Source organism: Anabrus simplex, chromosome 2, assembly GCF_040414725.1.
Source record: "Anabrus simplex isolate iqAnaSimp1 chromosome 2, ASM4041472v1, whole genome shotgun sequence".
Classification (NCBI taxonomy): domain Eukaryota; kingdom Metazoa; phylum Arthropoda; class Insecta; order Orthoptera; family Tettigoniidae; genus Anabrus; species Anabrus simplex.
Genome location: NC_090266.1, coordinates 425,743,137 through 425,769,782, shown reverse-complemented (window position 1 = coordinate 425,769,782; position 26,646 = coordinate 425,743,137). Strand labels below are relative to the sequence as shown.

The 26,646-nt window shown below is 36.0% G+C and overlaps 1 protein-coding gene across 1 annotated transcript in view; it reads left to right on the top strand.

The window, feature by feature from the left end:
- Window positions 1-25,510, top strand: part of Pi4KIIalpha (phosphatidylinositol 4-kinase II alpha) — a 281,979-nt gene extending 256,469 nt beyond the window's left edge. The window contains exon 8 of the mRNA XM_067140835.2: window positions 23,433-25,510. Within this exon, the coding sequence (XP_066996936.2) occupies window positions 23,433-23,532 (100 nt within the window). The 3' untranslated portion in view covers window positions 23,533-25,510. The remainder of the gene's footprint in view (window positions 1-23,432) is intronic.
- Window positions 25,511-26,646: the final 1,136 nt, after the last annotated feature.

Below are 26,646 nucleotides of genomic sequence, written 5' to 3'. Positions count from 1 at the left end.
AGCTTTTAGAGCCGGGAGTGTCCGAGGACAGTTCGGCTCTCCAGATGTAGGTCTTTTGATCGGTTTCCCGTGGGCGACCTGCGCATCGTGATGAGGATGAAAGTATGATGAAGACGACACATACACCCAGCCCCTGTGTCAGTGAAATTAACCAATTATGGTTAAAATTTCCGACCGTGCAGGGAATCGAACCCGGGACCCCTGTGATCAATGGCCAGCACGCTAACCATTTAGCCATGGAGCCGGACTACAAAGAAATTAAAGATATAAAGGGAAGCTAACAGTGGAAGAAATAGAAAGGGCTGAAAAGAGCTTATACGACTGGTACAAGAGGAAACGTTCACCAAAGGAAGGGTTTCTAGTTTGAAATATGTGTCTTCAAGGATGCAGAAGGAACCCTGCAAGTGAAGACAAAAATTGTGGAAAGGAAGGACGATGACTTCAAATGCCCTGTTTTCTTGCCAAAAGAGCATACACTAGTTCAGGTTTTGATTCAGGAGGAACATGAAAGACTGCTTCATAGTGGAACTCGTATACTACTAGCTCATCTGCGACAGAGGTACTGGATACTGAAAGGTCGAAGAACTGTTAGAAATGTGCTTGCATCATGCGAAAAATGCAGACGACATGAAGCCAAAAATATGGTTTCAGAAGTACAATGCCCTCTCCCAGAAGATAGAGTGAAGGACGTGTCAGTGTTTGAAGTTGTGGGAACATACCTTGCAGGTCTCTTAATCCGCAAGGGAGGAAGAAGTCATGGTTTGTACCGTTCACTTGTGCCATATATAGGGCAGTTCGTCTAGAACTAATAAACACTCTGTCAACATATGGGTTTATTACGAGTCTTTGTAGGTTCATTGCATGAAGAGGAAGGCCAAAGATAATTTACAGCGACAATGGAAGTAATTTTGTTCAGAGTAATAACATGCTCAGATCCATTGACTGAAGCAAGATAGAAGATACCTCGTTGCTTTGAATTCAGTGGAAGTTCAACCCTCCTACTGCTGCCTGGTGGGGAGTTTGGTGGGAACGGGTCATCCAAACAATCAAGAGCCCTTCGTCGTATACTGGGAAGAGCATTTCTAAATTACGAAGAACTACTGAGTATAATATGTGGCTGCGAAGCTCTGATAAACTCTTGACCTCTGACTAACATGTCAGAAAATCCTGAAGATTTGAGTCCAACATGTTTCTACAAGACATGTCAAATGTGGGTACTCATGATTTGGTCTTGATAAGTGTTTATCAAAAAGGATGAGTTATATTCAGCAACTACATCAGGACTTGAAGCAATTCAGGGACAAATATCTGGGTCAGCTTGTACATTGGTGAAACAACAAAAATAAAGGAAGGGGATATCATGCTCATTGGTTGCGACCAGAAGAGGCAGATCAAGTGACCTATTGCCAAGGTGCTTGAAGTATATCCTGGAAGAGATTGTGTAGTACAAGTGGTGCGGTTGAAGAATTCTTCTGGTGAACTTACTTGGCCTTTACAGATACTCTAGTTTTTGGAAGGATCTTCACCTTCAGGTGTTAGTCCTGTCCTTGATGTTGGTGACAGTCTTTCAACCTTCATTGTCTCCACTGAGGGAGGTACAGGTTACGAAAAGCGGAAGGAGAGTAAAATTTCCTGAAAAACTGAACCATTAAGGATAGTTGATTGTTGCTTTGTGCAACAATCAAGGGGGGGAGGATGTTAGAAACCAGAAATGTGTTCTTTGTGCTGTTTATTTCCTTGAACTTGGTTATGTACTCATTGGAAATGTGGAACTGTGCGAGTGTGTTGAAGAGAAAATGGCATGATTGATTGTAGTTTGTAAAAGCCTGGAGAATTAAACTTTGTAGGAAAGTATGTTCTGTGTTGTGAACTGTTTTTATATGTGTAGATGACATCCTGTTGTTATTGTTGGTGTAAGGATCTGTGACAGGGGTAGTACACAAGTGTCTAACCCAACAATTCTTACTTCTTTTGTTTACAGTAAGATTGTGATGTTTCTTGTTCAAAATTTATTTTTCTCTGTCTAAGATCAAGTGATCTACTAATATTGAGCCTAACCATACTTTCCACCCTCCAATTGAGAATTTAACTGATGCTGTTTTTGAGGACAAGGAAACTCAGCTTGTTAGTAAAGGACCCAAACATAATTGGTCTAGTTCATATCACCAGAAGCAATATATAACCACCCTAGCTGAAGTGGAACAGGTAATAGCTCAACTCCCAGTAAATAAACTGAGATAAATATGAAGTTGAAAAGAAACTTCCAGAACTATTTAAAGATCAGAGAGTTAATATGAAGACATGCTTGCAAAAACAGTCTAACCCTCAAAATTAAAATCAGTGAGTTAGGTGTTACTATCTATTGAGAAACATGAATAGTAACTATTCCTACATGCGCTAATATCAGCAAGGATCATTTAGAGGAAATATAGTGGGTGAAAATTTGAGTGTTTACCTGAGAGCCTTTGTCAGAATACAAAAATGGGCTAACCCCTATCTGAGGATGTAGCAGGGAAGGGAGACCGATGATGTAATCTCATGCCTTCGGCAGTATGTAATGACTTCCATTCCTGATAATGTTAACCACCTGATAGTATAATTCTGATTCTTGTTTTCGTCAAAACAAGAACTTTTCTTTAGTTAGCTTTTGGATGTTTTTAGTCCATACTGGAAGATTTAATATAATAGAACAGAAATATTTAGTGCCAGGCCCACTTATTTGCCATCTGACAGAGACTTTGGCCTTATAGAGGAGAAAAAGAGGCAAGTGTCATCAATTTACATTTCAGATCAATGGATGGAACTTGTTAGGATGACTAGGGTTAAGAAGCCGTTTGCAGTGGTAAAGATGACACGTGGCATGTTTATCACTCACTTCGCCTTTACTGGATAAGATAACGAAAAGAACAGTCTCTGATTCGAAGCGAAAGGTTACATGTTGTAAAATCAGTAAAGAGGATCCATTTAGGTTATTTTTCCAGTACTCATGCTCTTCTCTTGAAGCGTATGATTTTTTTCATCTCAGAAAGAAAGTATCTGGTAGACAATCCTTCGGTATTGAACACTTACCATGCAAGTACGACAGACCTGGGCCTGTACTTCCAGCCAAAATCAAGGATATTTTAGACTTATTAGATTACATACCCCTGTGTATCGGGCATATTACAGAAATCTTACATCCAATGCATGTAGTCCCATGCAAGAAGAAGAAGAAGAAAGATTCTAAATAAAGGGTACAGATCTCTGCACATGGTTATGAGGGTGTTTATGGGTTGTAGTAAGGAAGTAAAGGAGAGTGCATATAAGTCTCTGGTAAGACCCCAACTAGAGTATGGTTCCAGTGTATGGGACCCTCACCAGGATTACCTGATTCAAGAACTGGAAAAAATCCAAAGAAAAGCAGCTCGATTTGTTCTGGGTGATTTCCGACAAAAGAGTAGCGTTCCAAAAATGTTGCAATGTTTGGGTTGGGAAGAATTGAGAGAAAGAAGAAGAGCTGCTCGACTAAGTGGTATGTTCCGAGCTGTCGGCGGAGAGATGGCGTTGAATGACATTAGTAGACGAGTAAGTTTGAATGGCGTTTATAAAAGTAGGAAAGATCACAATATGAAGATAAAGTTGGAATCCAAGAGGACAAACTGGGGCAAATATTCATTTATAGGAAGGGGAGTTAGGGATTGGAATAACTTACCAAGGGAGATGTTCAATAAATTTCCAATTTCTTTGAAATCATTTAGGAAAAGGCTAGGAAAGCAACAGATAGGGAATTTGCCACCTGGGCGACTGCCCTAAATGCAGATCAGGATGGATGGATTGATTGATTGATTGATTGATTGATTGATTGATTGATTGATTGATTGATTGATTGATTGATTTGAAGAAGAGGATCCACTTTTTGATATTCCTGATTATGATTAGGTTAAGGTACAGGAGTAAGTACCTGTAGACCAACCTCATTATTGCATTTGTTGATAAAGTACATATTATTTGTTTGTAACAACACTTTCCTTATCTATATTATATAATGTATTGTCAGAATTATTTGTATTTCCTTTCCATTTATCATAAAGTCAGGTAGGTATGTTATAAAACTAACACATGTACATTGAGTATACAACTTCCGTTAAGTTCATTTAGCTATTGGATCGCTAGTCTGCAATAAAACAACTTAAAATTGCTATGAAAAGATTTTCTTGAATGTATACTTTATGTGCAATACACCAGGTAAAATTAATACAGCATATTTCTTTTTGTTCCATTTACAAAACTTAAATTTTCTCCTTTCAAGCAAAGTGAGGGTTGGACCGTTTTTGCGAGCATGTCTTCATATGCCCCATTTATCTTCTAAAGACCTCAAAAGTCTAAAACAAAAAATAAATAACAATGATCTTATAATCACAAAGGCAGATAAAGGTAATATGTCAGTCATCATGTACAAGAAAGAATACCTAGAAAAAGCCAAAGCATTCTTTTCAAGTAACACCTTTATTAAAATTAAAAAAGATCCTACGAACTCTATTCAAAGAAAATTGAAACAGTTACTTAAGAACATCAATTTCATCCTTAATGATAATGAAATTTCTGGTTTAAGTAGTATGAGCCCAAGACTACCTTTAGCAAGAGCTTTACCCAAAATACACAAACGTGATACACCCATAAGACCGATTAATAATTTAAAAAATAGTCGTGCTTATAAAACCTCTAAATTTATTCACAATTTCTTAAACATTACACCTTTCAAAGTGGAACTACAATTAAAAATTCAGTTTAATTTTGCAAAACTACTATGAACATAAAATTGAAACCATCTTTCACCTTGAATTCATTTGTTGTTACAATATTTATTCCAGCATCTCAACAAATGACTCTTGACGTAATCAGGAACAACTTAAGGACACACAAAGAACTTAGTAATTGTGAAATTGAAGTGTTCATGCTAATTTTGGAATTTACCCTCAACAACAAATATTTTTCTTTCAATGACACAGTGTACCAACAAAAAGGTCTCCTGATGGGAGCCAGTATCGGGTATCTTAGCTGAAATTTACATGGATTATTTTGAGAAAAACAAAATTCTAAAAGATGAAAAAGGTATTGTTGTCTGGCTAAGGTTTGTTGACATCTTTGTAATTCTGGATGAACAAATCGATAGTAGTGCCAGTTTCATAGACCAGATAGGCTCTTTTATAAAATTTACATTAGAAACTGAGAATAATTAACTCAATTTTCTGGATCTAACTATCGGGAAAAAAAAAAAAGAAAAAAAATTTTTCCGAAAGCCAACCCAAACAATAAATACTATACGGAAAGATTCACACCACCCTGAAGCTCATAATAGAAGTTCTTTCCTAAGCATGTTGAATAGTGCCTTTTATTTTTGCTAGGGGCTTTACGTCGCACCGACACAGATAGGTCTTATGGCGACGAGAATAGTGCCTTTAAATATCCCCTTGTCCAAGAACTATTTTCAGAAAGAAATTAGCCTTATTTACAAAATAGCGGTAAGTAATGGTTATGCAAAAAACTACATTAATAGATTAAGTTTAAAAAATAAGAAGTAAACTTCAAACGCAGCTGAAAAGAGTATAAAAAGAGAAACTTTGCCCCATTCACCTATAATAACGGAAATATTTATCAAATCACTAACATCTTCAAGAGACTTAGTTTCAATATAGCCTTTCGTACCAGTAATAACAACCAACGTCTAATAATTAATCACCGAGCTCGATAGCTGCAGCCGCTTAAGTGCGGCCAGTATCCAGTATTCGGGAGATAGTAGGTTCGAACCCCACTATCGGCAGCCCTGAGAATGTTTTTCCATGGTTTCCCATTTTCACACCAGGCAAATGCTGGGGCTGTACCTTAATTAAGGCCACGGCCGCTTCCTTCCCACTCCTAGCCATTTCCTGTCCCATCGTCGCCAAAAGACCTATCTGTGTCGGTGCGACGTAAAGCAACTAGCAAATTAAAAATTCACCATAGTGTTGCGAGTGCGAGTAATAATTAGATTTTTAAATTCGGGGATATATGAACTCAAGTGTGTAGACTGTGACATTTCTTCTGTTGGGCAAACAGGACAAAATTTCTTAGTGAGATACCATGAACATGTAAATGCCAAAAAATACAAGAGAGACTTGGCTATGAGCTTACACATGACCGAATGTAATCATAGTTTCTCTACAGTAGGAAGAGGCGAACTTTAACTAAGGGTAAATTGATCATTATTTTAGAAAACATTTATATTGAGATTGATCAAAAACAAAACTCTAGTCAGAATGTAAATGAAGTAACAGATAATATAAATATACTGTTGGAAGAGGCTTCCAACCTAGATTTATGTAGTAAGGCCATCAAAAAGGATCCGGAGAAACATCCCGTACGTCTCCCTTTCGTCGGCTTTCCTCCCCATGACATTTCCCCTACTTTCACCTCGTGCTCCTTTCACAGCCGTACACGTACACACTCATTCAGCTGACAACGTAAGAGAAGTGAACATAGTGTGACTGGTCAGGAGGTAAGCAATTATTTTTCTTCGTTCCTTAGACACTTCACCAGTGTAATTTACAAGGTTTTTTTCTTTATTTCCTTTTTAAAACACTTTTATTTCTGTTATTACAGACTCCCTTCAGCGTCTTGAAACTTTATATAAAAAACTTAACCTCAACTCCGGTTTTTAAATTTTACGTTTTTAAGTCTATCTTCAAGATATTAAAAGTACCTACTTCTGCAGCTTTTGATGAAAGAAGATCCCTTACATCAGATTTTTTGTTTTTTATCTCAAACTTGAACATTGACTTGTTTGAGGTTTTAACCCAACAGGAAGGAACACATTATTATTATTATTATTATTATTATTATTATTATTATTATTATTATTATTATTATTATTATTATTGTCGTCGTCATAAGTGTTTTTTATTTTGTTTATGTCAATATTTGTATCCTTTTTTTAACTGAAGATATTCCACATTAGGAATAAAATGTGTACTTTTTTAAAGAATGTAATTAGTTTTTAAGCTGGGTTATGTTACATAATTACATAGGCTAGCAGTAAAAAACAAACAAGTATTGGAAGGTGGGATTCTCCATTCAACCTAACCTTAGTTTACACTCAAACATAACACCGAATCAGCATTTCTTGTCAGAGTCCTGCAGCCAGGACCACCGCGCAACACTTCAAACCCACGGGCTCCGGCAGCCCAGCCCGTGCAGTGCCGTTCTCTTCTGACGTGGCAGCGTACTGGCCCACAGCACTGGTCTCATGCAGCCCACCGCAGTCCACCACACTGGGTGGACTAAGTAGGATAACCTTGAGTACTTCTCCACAATAACATGTGCACCGTGCACATCGAAATGTTCACGTCACACTACTATTCGGATCATTCACTCTACGAATTCCCGTACGCTAATAAGATATTTTAAAGTAGGTTAATCACATTTTAAAATTAAACAGTAGAGATTTCTCCTGCAGTGTAATAATAATTGAAAACAAACAGAAACTTTATTATAAACTAATATTCGTTTGCAATCGACATCAAGTTAACTGAAAATGAATCTAAATAATACGAAGCATATTCATAGGACTTCATTCGCGTTTACCTCAAAATAAAATACAAACAGAAATGACATGCAATATGCCAACAACAAAAACAAACCTGAACATAGCTCTTACTTAGTGTGCGTAGTTTATTGGTCATTGTTAATGTGGTGGAATGGAATTACTGTGAATGAAAAGAAGAGCATCAGTATTGTCTGATTGTAGAAGAGACCATCGTACGTTGAGAATGAAGCCCGCTGAACTGAAATTTCTCTCTGAAGCTGAACTTGATGCATACATATTAATTTCTTAGCAATCTGGTGAAATTTTAGATAGTTTTGTCCATTTGTTCTCCAATAGGACGCTATATCTATCTCCTTCCATTCCACAATTTTGCTTTAAATATCTTTCCAGCTCATCCATTGGAATAGGAGCATCATGAACGTCAGTCCACGAAGAAAACTTCATTACTTTGGCAGGTTTGGGCATAGTCGTGGAGTCTGATGACACGGAAACATTAGAATTCTAGTCATTCAAGCACACCTCGTTCATCGTAAGTTTTGTATCTAATCATAAAAAGACAAAATCAGTCTGACTCCATTAATTTATACTAATATAATAAGAGAGAGCGCGAATTTTGTTAGTTTGTGTATATCTGGAGGGTAATCTCAGAAACTACTGGACCGATTCTAAAAATCCTTTTACTAATGTAAATATACATTATCCCTAAGGGACGTGGGCTGTATTTTATTTTCAAAACAATTCGAGGTGGGGGCGACGGGGGAGATATAAAAATAATAGGCTAATAGGCGAAATACTGAATTTGTCGTGCAAGGATGAGACTAAGCTCATTTTAAGCCCCTTGACCCAAAGAACAAATCTCAGTAAGCCCTACGAGCCCGAAAACCATATTTTAAGGCCCTAAAACCGACCGTTATGGAGATAATGGCACCACACTACCCCTGCTCTCGGAATCGGATAAGGAAATGAACTGCCGTAACCATGGCAACGCCAGCTCCAGGATTCTACAGCAGCGAGATTATGCGTGTACGTTTGGGCATAGCTGCCAACCAAAATTTGTACACATAATCCCTGAGTAGATCTACACTATATCTCAAAAACTTAACGTGTTACAGACGTGAAGTGGTATTTATAATCTCTTTTAAAAATGAAGAGACATGTATTATTTTGTTTTCGGAAAAGACACTTGAGGGGTGGGGGTGGGGGGTAAAAAGGACTGAAATGTGGGTTGGCGTGAATTTTTAAGATGAGCATATCTACAGTATATCTCAAACACTTAACATGTTACAGATGTGAAAATTGATATTTTTAATATTTTAAAAATAAGAAAACTGGTTTTATTTTGTTTTTTGGAAAACCAATTACCGTGGGGGATAAAAGGGACTGAAAAGGGGATTGAATCAATTTTATTAGGGTATTGATATCTCAAAACCTGAAGTTGTTACACACGTAAAAATTGGTATTTAGAGTCTCCTTTAAAAAGAAAGAAATATGTATTCTTTTGGGTTTGGAAAATCCACTTAAGTGGGGGATGAAAGGACTGAAATATTAGTTGAATTATTTGTATGAGGATACTTATATCTAAAAAACCTAAAGATGTTGCAGATGTGAAAATGGGTATTTGAAATCACCTTTAAAAATAAAAAAACACTCATATTGATGGGTAAAATTAACTTCGAAGAGGGGAGTTGAAATAGGTATTGAATTCTCTTCATGAGGATACAAATATCTCAAGAACTGAAGATGTCACAGTCGTGATAATTGGTATTTGGCATCTCCATTGTCAATAAACACGTATTTTTTGTTTTGGGAAAACCACTTAAGGGACTGAAAGGAATTGAAAAAGGAGGTGAATTTTTAAAATGAGTTACTTGGAATGTCCTTGAAATATATCAATCAATCAATCAATCAATCAATCAATCAATACTGATCTGCATTTAGGGCAGTCGCCCAGGTGGCAGATTCCCTATCTGTTGCTTTCCTAGCCTTTTCCTAAATGATTTCAAAGAAATTGGAAATTCATTGAACGACTCCCTTGGTAAGTTTTTCCAATCCCTAACTCCCCTTCCTATAAATGAATATTTGCCCCAGTTTGTCCTCTTGAATTTCAACTTTATCTTCATATTGTGATCTTTCCTACTTTTATAAACGCCATTCAAACTTACTCGTCTACTAATGTCATTCAACGCCATCTCTCCGCTGACAGCTCGGAACATACCACTTACAAGTGACTATTCTCATTTTGGTTCCGTATTGAAGTTGACGTATGTCTCAAGTGTTATTACAATATTATAAGTCCACCTGTTCAATACAATACAATATGATCCACTATTTCATATGGTCAAATGTTTTTTATACATAATACATAAAAGTCAAAGGTACATGTTTCACCCTCCTTAGGGGCATCATCAGCCTATATCAATCTTAAAAAATAATAATAATACATATACTTATAAATTATAGGTTAAAATGTTGAAAATGGTTTCGTAAAACATTATACAATAACATCTAAAACAACGATAATGCACCAAAGTATGTTAAAAGAGTGAAATTAACAGTTTGAAGATTAAAACGTGATTAAACATGAGATTTTGAGAGTCTAAAACTAAAATGGATCCATATTTTTATAATATCATTAAGACTGTGAAAGCCTTGAGTATAAAAACAATCATCAAAGGGGGGATGTTTCTTCAATTCCCAAGTTGAATCCAAGGTGGTAAAATCACAATCAGTTATTTAAAACGGAAGTGTGAATGTAATAAACAAGTTTAAAATGTATATGATTGGGATATCTGAAAGTCAAGAAGAAAATGGAACTTCTGTAGAGGCGATGCTTGTGATAAAACGTATGTCAAAGCTAGCAGAGTTCGGAAATTATGGTAGTCGAATGGATCTAAAAGATAGTCAAGTTGATATATAATTCCGTTGAAACATGTGTTGGAAGAAATGTTCAGGATTTTCTGAAACAAAATGTAGAAGAAAGTATGTTAATAATACCGTACTGTACAAGAGACTTCCCGTACGTCAAAGATGGCTAATGCGGTACTTACTCGTACGGAGCGTATTAAGTACGTCAGGTTGTTACAGCAGCGCTAGCTTGACTGGGTTTTCGACTTCTAGTATAACGGTGTGGCTGAGGCAGTGAAGGGCATGGAGGGGGGGTAATGGTGGGTGGATCCTTGCGCGCATGTGTTGTTATTGGCGAGCTGTTAGGAGCAAGATGGGCGGGCCTATCATTTGACGAGGTGGTGGAAGCTTTAGAACAAGAAGTTCTAAAAGTTGGCGGGATTGTATTATGTTTTGAATTCACCATGCCTAATAACTTTGGAGTTAGCTCATATAAAGGATTTTTTGTTTCCGTGATATCGTTAAGATTATGGTCTTTGTTATAGGCTTGGTCTAAAAAGATGTAAAGATTTTCTAATTCATTCATAAGTTTTCCTTTGCCTATGCATTTTAGAATAGTGAGATCTTTATCAATTGATGTGAACTGATGTCCTGTTTCACTCATGTGTGAGCTCATCGCTGAATATTTGTTGTGCTTTAAGGCATTATAATGCTCCATATATCTCGTATGAAAGCTGCGCCCAGTCTGTCCAACATAACTAAATCCACACTGAGCACAAGTGAGTCTGTAAATACCAGATCTCGAAAAACGGCTGTTTTTATAATTGACTTTATTATGATTGAAAAATATACTTTGATTTGTATTGACTGTTCTGAAAGCAATATTAGTGTCGTATTTCTTCAGTGTGTTGGCGATCTGGTGGATGGCTGGGTTATTGTATGTAAACGTAGCGAAACTAGTTTTTTTAGGTTTATCCGGAATGAGATTCGTGGATAGTTTGTATTTAACTTTACTGATTAACTGGTTAATCATTTCAACCTTGAACCCATTAAGCTTGGCCAAGTTCCTTATGTAGTTTAATTCTATTTTTAAGTTGTTAGGGGATAGTGGGATTTTTAAGGCTCTGTGTATTAAATTATAGAATGACGCTTGTTTTTGAGATTTAGGATGTAAAGAGGAATTATTTATGGTTATAGGAGACTGTGTGGGTTTTCTGTAGATTTGAAAATCGAAAGTATTATTGGCGCGCGTGATCGTTATATCTAAAAAATTTTAAGGACTGTTTAACTTCGTCTTCTTTAGTGAATTTTACATTAGGATCAATTTTATTTAAAATCTCTAAAACTTCGTCGCTGTTAGTAACATTTTTGTCAATAACTACAAAAGTGTCGTCAACAAATCTCAGCCATAAACATATACCTTTTATATGTTCTTTAATTTTTGTGTATTCTATTGAGTCCATGTAAATATCGGCCAAGATGCCGGACAAAGGGTCACCCATGGCTAAGCCAGTCTGTTGATAAATCTTGCCATTAAAGGAAAAAAAGTTGTTATTCAATACAAAATTCAGGATCTTCATAAATTCATCAATTTCCAGCTTACTCAGGCTGCTATGTTTTGAAATATTGTCATAGATAATTTTGACTGTTTCTTTAGTAGGTATATTTGGGTACATGTTTATGACATCATAGGAACACATTATATGGTTAGGTTGTAAGTCAAATTTACTTAAAATATCGCAAAATTTGATTGAATTCTTTAAAGGAAGTTTATTATTAAACTTGTAATGTTGTTTGAGAAAACCGTGGATATATTTGGAAACTTTATAGGTAGGGCTATTACGGCAGTTAATAATCGGACGTACGGGAATGTTGTTTTTATGGATTTTAGGTAGGGCTCTGGCTATTGGAATGCTGGGGTTCATGTTGATCAGTCTCTGTTGTTCCTGTTCATTGAGAAGGAATGTGGAGTTCTTAATTAGAGATTTTAAATTACGTTGTATTCTTACGATAGGATCTTTGCTAACTACTGTATAAATCTTATCCTTAAAAAATTCTTCAGTTTTATTTATGTAATGGTCCTTATCCATTAACACCATAGACCCTCCCTTGTCAGCTATTGTGACTATGATGTTGTTGTCTTCTATTTTCGTTCTCAAATTACTTAGTAAAGATTTTTGATTAGAGTCGGATTTAGCATTAAGTTCTTTAGCTAGTGTAGGTAATTTCTTTTTTATGTCAAATCTAATGTCATTTTGAACTTCAAAGGGGAGTTTAGAGATATTAGCTTCTACCTCAGCCACTGTGGTAATAATATCTAAGTCCGTTTTTTCACTAGGCCAGTTATACTTTGGACCTTTATTCAGGAGTTCCATTTCTGTTCCAGAAAACTGCACGTTGGTTAAATTAACAATTGTGGGTGTGTGAACATTTGAAGTAGTTGTTCTCTGTTTATCTGTATTCTGTACAATGGATAATGTTTGAGATTCTTTTAAATGTGATAATTTCTTGTCTAAAGTGGCCTGCTTCTTGTCGAGTAAAACCATCAATTTGTAGTCTACGTGAAATTGGAAAGAATTCCATTCTAATGGGGTTAATGTCTGAGCTACCGTTAAATGAATTTTATATAGTTCATTTAACGGTAGCTCAGACATTAACCCCATTAGAATGGAATTCTTTCCAATTTCACGTAGACTACAAATTGATGGTTTTACTCGACAAGAAGCAGGCCACTTTAGACAAGAAATTATCACATTTAAAAGAATCTCAAACATTATCCATTGTACAGAATACAGATAAACAGAGAACAACTACTTCAAATGTTCACACACCCACAATTGTTAATTTAACCAACGTGCAGTTTTCTGGAACAGAAATGGAACTCCTGAATAAAGGTCCAAAGTATAACTGGCCTAGTGAAAAAAAGGACTTAGATATTATTACCACAGTGGCTGAGGTAGAAGCTAATATCTCTAAACTCCCCTTTGAAGTTCAAAATGACATTAGATTTGACATAAAAAAGAAATTACCTACACTAGCTAAAGAACTTAATGCTAAATCCGACTCTAATCAAAAATCTTTACTAAGTAATTTGAGAACGAAAATAGAAGACAACAACATCATAGTCACAATAGCTGACAAGGGAGGGTCTATGGTGTTAATGGATAAGGACCATTACATAAATAAAACTGAAGAATTTTTTAAGGATAAGATTTATACAGTAGTTAGCAAAGATCCTATCGTAAGAATACAACGTAATTTAAAATCTCTAATTAAGAACTCCACATTCCTTCTCAATGAACAGGAACAACAGAGACTGATCAACATGAACCCCAGCATTCCAATAGCCAGAGCCCTACCTAAAACCCATAAAAACAACATTCCCGTACGTCCGATTATTAACTGCCGTAATAGCCCTACCTATAAAGTTTCCAAATATATCCACGGTTTTCTCAAACAACATTACAAGTTTAATAATAAACTTCCTTTAAAGAATTCAATCAAATTTTGCGATATTTTAAGTAAATTTGACTTACAACCTAACCATATAATGTGTTCCTATGATGTCATAAACATGTACCCAAATATACCTACTAAAGAAACAGTCAAAATTATCTATGACAATATTTCAAAACATAGCAGCCTGAGTAAGCTGGAAATTGATGAATTTATGAAGATCCTGAATTTTGTATTGAATAACAACTTTTTTTCCTTTAATGGCAAGATTTATCAACAGACTGGCTTAGCCATGGGTGACCCTTTGTCCGGCATCTTGGCCGATATTTACATGGACTCAATAGAATACACAAAAATTAAAGAACATATAAAAGGTATATGTTTATGGCTGAGATTTGTTGACGACACTTTTGTAGTTATTGACAAAAATGTTACTAACAGCGACGAAGTTTTAGAGATTTTAAATAAAATTGATCCTAATGTAAAATTCACTAAAGAAGACGAAGTTAAACAGTCCTTAAATTTTTTAGATATAACGATCACGCGCGCCAATAATACTTTCGATTTTCAAATCTACAGAAAACCCACACAGTCTCCTATAACCATAAATAATTCCTCTTTACATCCTAAATCTCAAAAACAAGCGTCATTCTATAATTTAATACACAGAGCCTTAAAAATCCCACTATCCCCTAACAACTTAAAAATAGAATTAAACTACATAAGGAACTTGGCCAAGCTTAATGGGTTCAAGGTTGAAATGATTAACCAGTTAATCAGTAAAGTTAAATACAAACTATCCACGAATCTCATTCCGGATAAACCTAGAAAAACTAGTTTCGCTACGTTTACATACAATAACCCAGCCATCCACCAGATCGCCAACACACTGAAGAAATACGACACTAATATTGCTTTCAGAACAGTCAATACAAATCAAAGTATATTTTTCAATCATAATAAAGTCAATTATAAAAACAGCCGTTTTTCGAGATCTGGTATTTACAGACTCACTTGTGCTCAGTGTGGATTTAGTTATGTTGGACAGACTGGGCGCAGCTTTCATACGAGATATATGGAGCATTATAATGCCTTAAAGCACAACAAATATTCAGCGATGAGCTCACACATGAGTGAAACAGGACATCAGTTCACATCAATTGATAAAGATCTCACTATTCTAAAATGCATAGGCAAAGGAAAACTTATGAATGAATTAGAAAATCTTTACATCTTTTTAGACCAAGCCTATAACAAAGACCATAATCTTAACGATATCACGGAAACAAAAAATCCTTTATATGAGCTAACTCCAAAGTTATTAGGCATGGTGAATTCAAAACATAATACAATCCCGCCAACTTTTAGAACTTCTTGTTCTAAAGCTTCCACCACCTCGTCAAATGATAGGCCCGCCCATCTTGCTCCTAACAGCTCGCCAATAACAACACATGCGCGCAAGGATCCACCCACCATTACCCCCCCCTCCATGCCCTTCACTGCCTCAGCCACACCGTTATAATACTAGAAGTCGAAAACCCAGTCAAGCTAGCGCTGCTGTAACAACCTGACGTACTTAATACGCTCCGTACGAGTAAGTACCGCATTAGCCATCTTTGACGTACGGGAAGTCTCTTGTACAGTACGGTATTATTAACATACTTTCTTCTACATTTTGTTTCAGAAAATCCTGAACATTTCTTCCAACACATGTTTCAACGGAATTATATATCAACTTGACTATCTTTTAGATCCATTCGACTACCATAATTTCCGAACTCTGCTAGCTTTGACATACGTTTTATCACAAGCATCGCCTCTACAGAAGTTCCATTTTCTTCTTGACTTTCAGATATCCCAATCATATACATTTTAAACTTGTTTATTACATTCACACTTCCGTTTTAAATAACTGATTGTGATTTTACCACCTTGGATTCAACTTGGGAATTGAAGAAACATCCCCCCTTTGATGATTGTTTTTATACTCAAGGCTTTCACAGTCTTAATGATATTATAAAAATATGGATCCATTTTAGTTTTAGACTCTCAAAATCTCATGTTTAATCACGTTTTAATCTTCAAACTGTTAATTTCACTCTTTTAACATACTTTGGTGCATTATCGTTGTTTTAGATGTTATTGTATAATGTTTTACGAAACCATTTTCAACATTTTAACCTATAATTTATAAGTATATGTATTATTATTATTTTTTAAGATTGATATAGGCTGATGATGCCCCTAAGGAGGGTGAAACATGTACCTTTGACTTTTATGTATTATGTATAAAAAACATTTGACCATATGAAATAGTGGATCATATTGTATTGTATTGAACAGGTGGACTTATAATATTGTAATAACACTTGAGACATACATACCACTTAGTCAAGCAGCTCTTCTTCTTTCTCTCAATTCTTCCCAACCCAAACATTGCAACATTTTTGTAACGCTACTCTTTTGTCGGAAATCACCCAGAACAAATCGAGCTGCTTTTCTTTGGATTTTTTCCAGTTCTTGAATCAGGTAATCCTGGTGAGGGTCCCATACACTGGAACCATACTCTAGTTGGGGTCTTACCAGAGACTTATATGCACTCTCCTTTACATCCTTACTACAACCCCTAAACACCCTCATAACCATGTGCAAAGATCTGTACCCTTTATTTACAATCTCATTTATGTGATTACCCCAATGAAGATCTTTCCTTAAATTAACACCTAGATACCTACAATGATCCCCAAAAGGAACTTTCACCCCATCATTAAAACTGAGAGGACTTTTCCTATTTGTGAAACTCACAACCTGACTTTTAACCCCGTTTATCATCATACCATTGCCTGCTGTCCATCTCACAACATTTTCGAGGTCACGTTGCAGTTGCTCACAATCTTGTAAGTTATTTATCACTCTATAGAGGATAACATCATCCGCAAAAAGCCTTACCTCCGATTTCACTCCTTTACTCATATCATTTATATATATAAGAAAACATAAAGGTCCAATAATACTGCCTTGAGGAATTCCCCTCTTAATTATTACAGGGTCAGATAAAGCTTTGCCTACTCTAATTCTCTGAGATCTATTTTCTAGAAATATAGCAATCCATTCAGTCACTCTTTTGTCTAGTCCAATTGCACTCATTTTTGCCAGTAGTCTCCCATGATCCCTATCAAATGCTTTAGACAGGTCAATCGCGATACAGTCCATTTGACCTCCAGAATCCAAGATATCTGCTATATCTTGCTGGAATCCTACAAGTTGAGCTTCAGTGGAATAACCCTTCCTAAAACCGAATTGCCTGCTATCGAACCAGTTATTAATTTCACAAACATGTCTAATATAATCTGAAAGAATGCCTTCCCAAAGCTTACATACAATGCATGTCAAACTTACTGGCCTGTAATTTTCAGCTTTATGTCTATCACCCTTTCCTTTATACACCGGGGCTACAATAGCAACTCTCCATTCATCTGGTATAGCTCCTCCGACCAAACAATAATCAAATAAGTACTTCAGATATGGTACTATATCCCAACCCATTGTCTTTAGTATATCCCCAGAAATCTGATCAATTCCAGCCGCTTTTCTAGTTTTCAACTTTTGTATCTTATTGTAAATGTCATTGTTATCATACGTAAATTTTATTACTTCTTTGGCCTTAGTCTCCTCCTCTATCTCAACATCATCCTTGTAACCAACAATCTTTACATACTGCTGACTGAATACTTCTGCCTTTTGAAGATCATCACATACACACTCCCCTTGTTCATTAATGATTCCTGGAATGTCCTTCTTGGAACCTGTTTCTGCCTTAAAATACCTATACATACCTTTCCATTTTTCACTAAAATTCGTATGACTGCCAATTATGCTTGCCATCATGTTATCCTTAGCTGCCTTCTTTGCTAGATTCAATTTTCTAGTAAGTTCCTTCAATTTCTCCTTACTTCCACAGCCATTTCTAACTCTATTTCTTTCCAGTCTGCACGTCCTTAGTCTCTTTATTTCTCTATTATAATAAGGTGGGTCTTTACCATTCCTTACCACCCTTAATGGTACAAACCTGTTTTCGCATTCCTCAACAATTTCTTTAAACCCATCCCAGAGTCTGTTTACATTTTTATTTACCGTTTTCCACCGATCATAGCTACTTTTTAGAAACTGCCTCATGCCTGCATTATCAGCCATATGGTACTGCCTAACAGTCCTACTTTTAAGACCTTCCTTTCTATCACATTTATTTTTAACTACCACAAAAACAGCTTCATGATCACTAATACCATCTATTACTTCAGTTTTCCTATAGAGCTCATCTGGTTTTATCAGCACCACATCCAGGATATTTTTCCCTCTGGTTGGTTCCATCACTTTCTGAATCAGCTGTCCTTCCCATATTAACTTATTTGTCATTTGTTGGTCATGCTTCCTGTCGTTCGCATTTCCTTCCCAATTGACATGTGGCAAATTCAGATCTCCCGCTACAATCACATTTCTTTCCATGTCGTTTCCCACATAGCTGACTATCCTATCAAATAATTCCGAATCCGCGTCAGTGCTACCCTTTCCCGATCTGTACACTCCAAATATATCAAGTTGCCTATTATCTTTAGAAATGAGCCTTACACCTAGAATTTCATGTGTCTCATCTTTAACTTTTTCGTAGCTTACAAATTCTTCTTTCACCAGAATGAACACTCCCCCTCCCACCCTTCCTATCCTATCTCTACGATACACTCTCCAGTGCCGTGAGAAAATTTCTGCATCCATTATATCATTTCTCAGCCATGATTCAACTCCTATTACAATATCTGGTAAATATATATTTATTAAATTTACAATACTTCTACAGTTCAACACTAACAATTTTATGTCATCCCTACTTGATTTCCTGTTCCCTGTTCCCTTATCACTGCTCCCTAGGCCATCCCGTTTCCCTGAATGTACCTCCCTATTACCCTTCCAAACAAATTTCCTAACTTATACGTACCACTGCGGTTTAAATGAAGGCCATCTGAGCGCAGATCCCTATCTCCTACCCACCCATTAGGATCTAGAAATTTCACTCCCAGTTTCCCACAAACCCACTCCATAGTCTCATTTAAATCCCCAATCACCCTCCAGTCAGTATCCCTTCTACACAGTATTCCACTAACAACAATCTCCGCTTTCTTAAACTTCACCTGTGCTGCATTTACCAGATCCCACACATCTCCAACTATGTTGGTACTTATATCAGCTTGCCTTACATTGTTGGTACCAACGTGAAACACTACCACCTTCTCCTTCCCCTCCTCCCTCTCTTCTACTTTCCTCAACATCTGCCTCAACCTAATTCCTGGATAACACTCTACCCTGGTACCCTTTCCTCCACACACTTTCCCCACGTGTCTAACGATGGAATCCCCCATGACCAGAGCCTCAACCCTACCCACCTCATTTGATCCCCTCCCCTCCTGGTCAGCCCTATCTTTCCTGATAGCTGCAGAAGCTACTTCCTCTTCCCTTTTCTCCTTCCCATGACCCTGTTCCACCTGTCTTTTCCTATCCTCTACTCTACATTTTCCTTTCCTACCTTTTCCCTTCCTCCTACTTCCACACATCTCAGCAACAGTTCCCTGTCCCTCATCTTCCCTCTGTTGTTCTACCTGGAGTGACTCGTACCGATTTCGCACAGACACCTGTCCTGAATTCTGATCCTGAATAGAGCCCTTAGCCTGCGATCTCCTTCCCCTTAGAACATTAGACCACCTGTCTTCTACAACTCCTCCCTTTCCTTCCCCTCCCTCTTGTACACCTACTGTAACCTGTACATTGTTTGAGGGAGTCCTATCTTCCTTCCTGTCTTCTGTGAGAATCCTAATTATCTCCCTCAAACTTTCCAACTCCTACCTCATACCCCTCAATGCCTCGCCACATCCGCAGTAAGTACACTCGCGCTCCTTAGCCATTCTTTACGGGGGGGGGGGGAAAATGAAATTAAAAATAAAATAACTTATTTGCAAAAAATAAGTGAACGGAGGGATATATTGTCTGGGATAGTACACAACAATAAGGTAATTAATATACTACTACTTAGTCGTGCTCTATTTTTTTTATCCTACAACCCCTGACAGGATAAAAACTGCTGTTAATTACTGAATATCGAAAGTAATAGCCTACACAAGAACTACACAATTCCAAACTGCAATTAAGCCTATTCTAATTACAACAACAGTATTTTAATAAGAGTTTCTACGGATACCTCTACTACACCAGTACTACACAAATATTTTACAGTAATAAAATAATCACACTAAATTCTAATAGGATATTACTCGTATACTACTGTACAGTACACTACAGTAATTTTAAACTACTTTTAGACGTATCCTAATTACGATACCGGTACCGTACCGCATGTCACTAAACTAAGCACAACAGAAATGAAATTTGCAAGAACTACTGTACTCAAAGATTACCAACGAAGCTAAATGCTTAGACAAATTTTTATTAGTATTACGGTCTAATAGATACACACGAATATAGCAGGCAAGATACGGCACTATCTAAATGTACTGTATCTATACTACAATGTATCTACGCTACACTGCGTTCGGTTAAATGCTTAAGTATCGAAAGGATTGCCGTACACGAAGAAAAACACGAATATAACTGGCAAGATACTATCTAATATATTATACCTTATCTTCACTACAATTCTACTGAAATGTGGTTATGTGATTATTACAGCTGGTGGATTACTATTATTTTTCCCTACTCCTCGGGACGGAGAATGAAAGTGTCCTTAATTAGGCCTACTGAAAAATACGAGGTTGTCTACAGTAATTTCTGAAATATTTCTGTCAAAACTACTACTACTACTCCAGGGACTTGAACTGCAATTTCTGGGATATATGAACTTTATTATTATTAGAAACATGTGTCTCTTTTTTGTTTTCGGAAAATCCACGTAGGTGGGGGTGGGGAAAGGGCTGATGAAGGGGTTGAATTATTTTTATGCAGATACTTATATCTCAAAACCTGAAGATGTTACAGATGTGGAAATATGTATTCGTAATCTCCTCTAAAAATAAAGAAACCCCCTTCTTTTTTTTTCTTTCTTTACTTGAGAGAAGACGTTCTCACGTGTACAGTTCTATGTCGCATGGTCATCTCAGCCCCAAAAGACAATACCACATACTTACTTTACATAGAGTTTCTGGGGTAAATGAAACTCAGTTTTTCAGTGAGGTGTTATACTTAAGGGATTTTCAGATAATGTCTTAGTACAGTACCGAGGAACGATTACTTTTATCAAATTACGATGTCCACGGGAGAATCTGCGGGTAACTGCTAATGTGTACATAAAGTTCACCGCAGATCGTACAGCACACAAAATTAACATCTTTCCCATCACCGTCAAATACAGGCTTGAATACCAACCAAATACGACTTTTAAGTGTAGGATCCGGTTCAGAAGTCTTGTATTATGCGGTTTTTAGTTCATTTGTTGCTTTTTTTTTTAGTTCACGATTTTTTGCCACAGTTTCTTTTCTTTTGGAACTACAGTCCACATTCATTTCCGATAACAGGATAGACGGAGAAGTCAAACTGAAAACCACAGCAAATTTAATCAGCTCCACTCGACCATAATGCAGCACACTTTGCTGACACGCAGTACACTGTACACATTGAAGCAGTCAGCCCATAGAACTACCACAGCTCTGTCCTTGGCTCACCGCGTACGAATGACAGAGTGCTGCCCAGACCGGCCCGTGCGATGCCGTCACGGGCTTCGTATATTCGAGCCTTTCAAAGCCCATTGCAGTCTACTGCTGAAGCAGCTCATGGGCTGGGCCTCTCTGCAGGACTCTGTTTCTTGTTACCCAAATGCTTGACACAGGGCCATGAACACATCTTTCATAAATACCTTTCTGACCCTAAAACTTCAGGTTTTCCTGTCCTTAGTCACTTTCTGAGAATGAGCACTCCTATAAGGTTCTTAATTTTTATTATTAAAACCAGTTATGAAATTGAAATAAATCATTGTAAATTTTTTAAATCTTTCAAACGTTTTGTTCAAACTTTTGCCTATAATCATTCCTCAAAAGATTTATACTGAGAAAGTTTTTATTATTAATCTTTTACACTTCAACATGTTTTTCAGGAAAATTCTGCTTAAACATTCTGGTTGCATTGGTATTTTATTTTGGCATATATTTCTCATGCTTCCATTTCACTATTATATCATATGTTTGTATCATATGCTGCTGCAAATTTCTATTTTCCGTAAATTCATTTAAATATATTCCATAGCAATCTCTAAACCAGAACAGCCATTTGTGGTTGATCTCTGAATCTAAAGCAAGCGTTACAGCAAATATTGTTGAGTGAATGCAAAACCATGATCCACTTACTGGTATGTTCAGTGTTCTTGATTTTTGAAATCATTTCGAGGTTGCAGCAACCACATCAGTTGTTTCCAGTTTTTGTCCAGTTTTTACCAGTACATTGTGATTTGCGTAAATCCCTTTTCTTTAAACGAGAATTACATGCCAACTAGATGGTAAAATTTCTTACATAGTTTTTGCTAGAGACTTATTTTGATCGCAAGAACCTGAAGCACCAGGCGAATTGGTTGCGCAGTTAGGGTTGCGCAGCTATGAGCTTGCATCTGACAGATAGTGGGTTCGAACCCCACTGTCGGCAGCCCTGAAGATGGTTTTCTGTGGTTTCCCATTTTCACACCAGGCAAATGCTGGGGCTGTACCTTAATTAAGGCATGGCCACTTTCTTCCTATTCGTAGGTGTTTCCTATCCCATCATCACCATAAGGTCTGTGTCAGTGCAGCATAAAGCTAGTTGTAAAAAAAAACCTGAAACCATTCTGATTTTTAAAAAATAAAAATAAGCACATCACTGAGAAATATACTCTATTCCTATCTTCAGTCCTTTTTACAGCTATAGGCTGTCAAACATTTGTCTTGCTCACTGTTGTTCAGTTTCATTATACTATACCTGTGACGTTCAACGGTGGTGTAAACACAGCTAAGGTCTAGAAGGTTGAGTGCATTTTTTAAGCCCGACTGTATGCCACAGTTGGCTCTTGTAATTAACAGTATTTGTTCATATTTTAAGTTTTCAAATGTAGCAGTAGATATAGAGGCATATTAAAGGGACCCTTTCTGGGCAAAGTTTTGGTATTCCGGCATCTTGTAAGACCATCTAAATCAGATGTCGAACACCAGTCACATCAGCCAATTACAATCACAGATTCATATATGAAGGAATGTACTAGTGTATTGTAGATGGTAAGAATGTGGAGTAATTTATTTGAATCCAATATCTCCCCAAATTAATAGAATGAATTTCATTCAGTTAGAACATTAAGATATTGATCAAGAGGTCTAATGTGCTGTTGGTGATACTTTCAGGATCACCATGCTGATGTAGGAAAAGTGTATTGCTATGTTATTGCTGTTTCTGTATATTGATGCTGGATTTTTCCTTTACTATATCGTGGCAAATATCATTACTGTACCACTTTTTGATGTTTACTCCTCATTTTAAATCTGCTATGTTTCAGATCGAAAGGTCATGTGGGCACCACTTCCAGGTTCCGTTCATTTAGTGATACTTTTACTCAACGCTTCCAGAACAAGAGCCCTTTCTTTTCCTGGTGTTGATGGTTCTGTTCTGTCAGCTTCATCGGGCCAGAACGATTGATGTGTGATATAAGACATTTATGATTGCTGAGTTTGTTACATGTGAGTGGAAAGTTTACTACGGTACAACCAGTGTGTGTGGTGATATTACTTTATGAATGCTTAACTGTAAGCTCCATAGCGTGCTGAAAATTACTGAGCAGCAATTATAAATACTTTCGTTAATTTCTCTGTGATGTGACTCTGAGATGGTATGAAGTTGAAAATGGTGTATGTTGTTTAACCTGATATTAGTTGAGCAGTAGCTGGCACACTTGCTGAGTATCTTAAAATTCATGTTCAGATCAGTTAGTTTGAGAACTTAAAATTACTTCTCTCCTCTACTTTGCATTTTTTTTTTTTTTTCATGTGATAATACTTTATTCATCTAAGAATTTACTTACGAATACATTTAGAACAACACACTTGGCCTAGTAGTCTTACCTATCTTCTCGATGTTAAGGAAGGAAAAAAATGACATCATAGAAACTGGTAAATTATAGAGCAAGTATTTTGTAATGGTGTACACCTTCTCATCATACAAAATATGAACCATCAGTGTTAAATTATGTGATTTTCTACTTTTTCCTTAATTCAGAATCACAACATGGAGAATAATATTTTTTAACTGGAAGAATGTATGTGTATATATATATATATATGGCTGTGGTTGATAGTATATCAGTATTGGATATTTTCTGATGCTGTACCTTAACTCCACTTTATTTGTTACTTAGCTACAAGATTGTCTTTGAATTATTTGATCTTCAGAATTTCAAATTTGAGTAAAAATAATTGAAATTCTAGCTGGAACAATATCAGGGAATTGATACAAAAGTGTTTCCTACCTTTCTTTTTTGCCAGTATTTTGTGGACGTTTTAATATTTTCTTTAGTATTCCTCTAATGTGTTTTCTGGTTGCATAATATTGCCTATGATTGTAAGAGAAACACTTTGCTTTTCTTACTATATGAAAGGAGTAGGCTTAGTTTGAAAAATCCTGGTATATCTTTTGTTACATATTGGAAGGTTTGTAATGATATGTAAATTAGTCTGTGTCATTTATTTAGCACCGTAGTATATTAAAATTTAGAAATCACAGTAATTATTTCGTGCTTATTGAAAATAGGAAAAATATGATTAATCACCTGCTTGATGCAAGTCTGGAAAGTCAATTTTAGATCTGTATTGTAGAAGATATTTGTATGAGTAATTGAATAGTTTCTCCATAAAGTACATGCGTATCATTAATGAATTTGGAGGTATATTCTTCCAAATAGCAGCCATTGGTGGAGACGTAACTCCTGTGACTGCCAGTCAGTTAAAGCATAAAAGCATAATTCCTCAGATTTTTATCACCCGGAAGAATGAATTTATCAGCGTATATTATTAGTTGCATTTATTTTGTAAATATAATCTGTATAAGCTGATATACAGTACCTTGTAAAGCTTGTTGCATTATATTACTTACAAATAAATCCCAAGTATTATTTTGTACAGCTATGAATTGAACTGACAGAAGAGGAGTTGAAAAAATAGTTTTATGGTTAGAAGTATGAATAGAAGTGATGGGGTTAACATGGACAGCTTTTTGAAATGTTCTTAAAAGTATATGAATAAAAGTGCTTTTCTTAATAACAGTGTATTCTCTACTATTAAGATTTATTTTGCAAATTTTCTAAAGATTCTTGTATTATCAAACTACACATAATATGAAGGATTGGGTGGGGGAGAGCGAGCTAAGTCAACTTTTTATTGTGATGGAGTTAGCATTGGATCAAGCTTAATTCTGATTACTTGTTGTTCGAAGGGGCCTACATCCAGGTCATCTTGCCCGAAATTCAGATTACTACATTTCAAACTTCAGTTATTCAAAGCAATGATTTTGTAACTTTTATTTGTTTATGTAGTGAAGTTTTGAAATTAAAATTTGTTTTCTGTGTGTTCTGAAGGAAGTTTACTTACCTGGGTATTATTTTCTTCTTTTTCCCTGACTCTTCATATATAAATGTGTTAAAGGTAATTGGCAGTATAGACATGAAATGGGACTAGTTCAGACACAGAAAAGGAGTTTTGAAATAATAGTACTCTTAGCATAGTAACTAAACGAATAATTGGCAACATTCTTTAAATCATGAAAAATGAAATAAATTTGGTCTTCAGACCTATAGACTAATAATAATTGTTATTAATGTTGATGTTAATTATTAGCTCTTAAAGAAACAAAAAATCAATAAGAAATCAGAATTGTATGTTAAGAGCTGTGCCTTCACTGTTTTAAAGGTGGGGGGTAATAGGGTAAAAATATCCTTTCAGTTGACAAAATAAAATCAAAAGTTCAAATTACCGTATCTACCTCCTGAAAATTTTGTATCAATCGCCAATTCAAGGAGAGTGGTGATTCTAGAAGTAGAAATAATTCTTTACATATTTAACCATTTCCCTTTGTTCTCTTGATACAGTCTGGTCGTATTTTCCTCCAAAAGATGATGGTATTGTAGTCATTCTGGTTTCATCCACCTTTGAAATATGTAGTTGCTGGAATTTCTTCTTTTATTCATTGATAAAAAATATGAACCATCAGTGTTAAAATATGTGATTTTCAACTTTTTCCTTAATTCAGAATCACAACACGGAGAATATATATTTTTTTTTTATCTGGAAGAGAGAGAGAGAGTGTGTGTGTGCTGATGCTGTACATTAACTCCACTTTATTTGTTACTAGCTACTTATTACTTGTTATTTGTTGCTTGTGACAGACCCATAGTCATGAAATAATTAACCTGTTTTACAGTAAATTGTAGTTACTGTGGCTATTTCAGAATTTTCTAGTTTTCTTTGTGTCAGGTTTAGATGTCATTTCATAAAACCTGATGTCCTATCACTGTCTGATATTTTATTTTCCTTTTAACTGATAGGGAAGTTCTATCGAATTTCAAAACATATAAATCAGTTTACTTTTCTGTACATTGGCTAAACCATGATGATTTTTACTGTGTTTAATCAGGTACACATGTTACTATACAGTTTATCTTCATTGGTGAGGTACTCTGTTGTTGTTGTTGTTGTTGTTGTTTGAGTCATCAGTAAATAGAC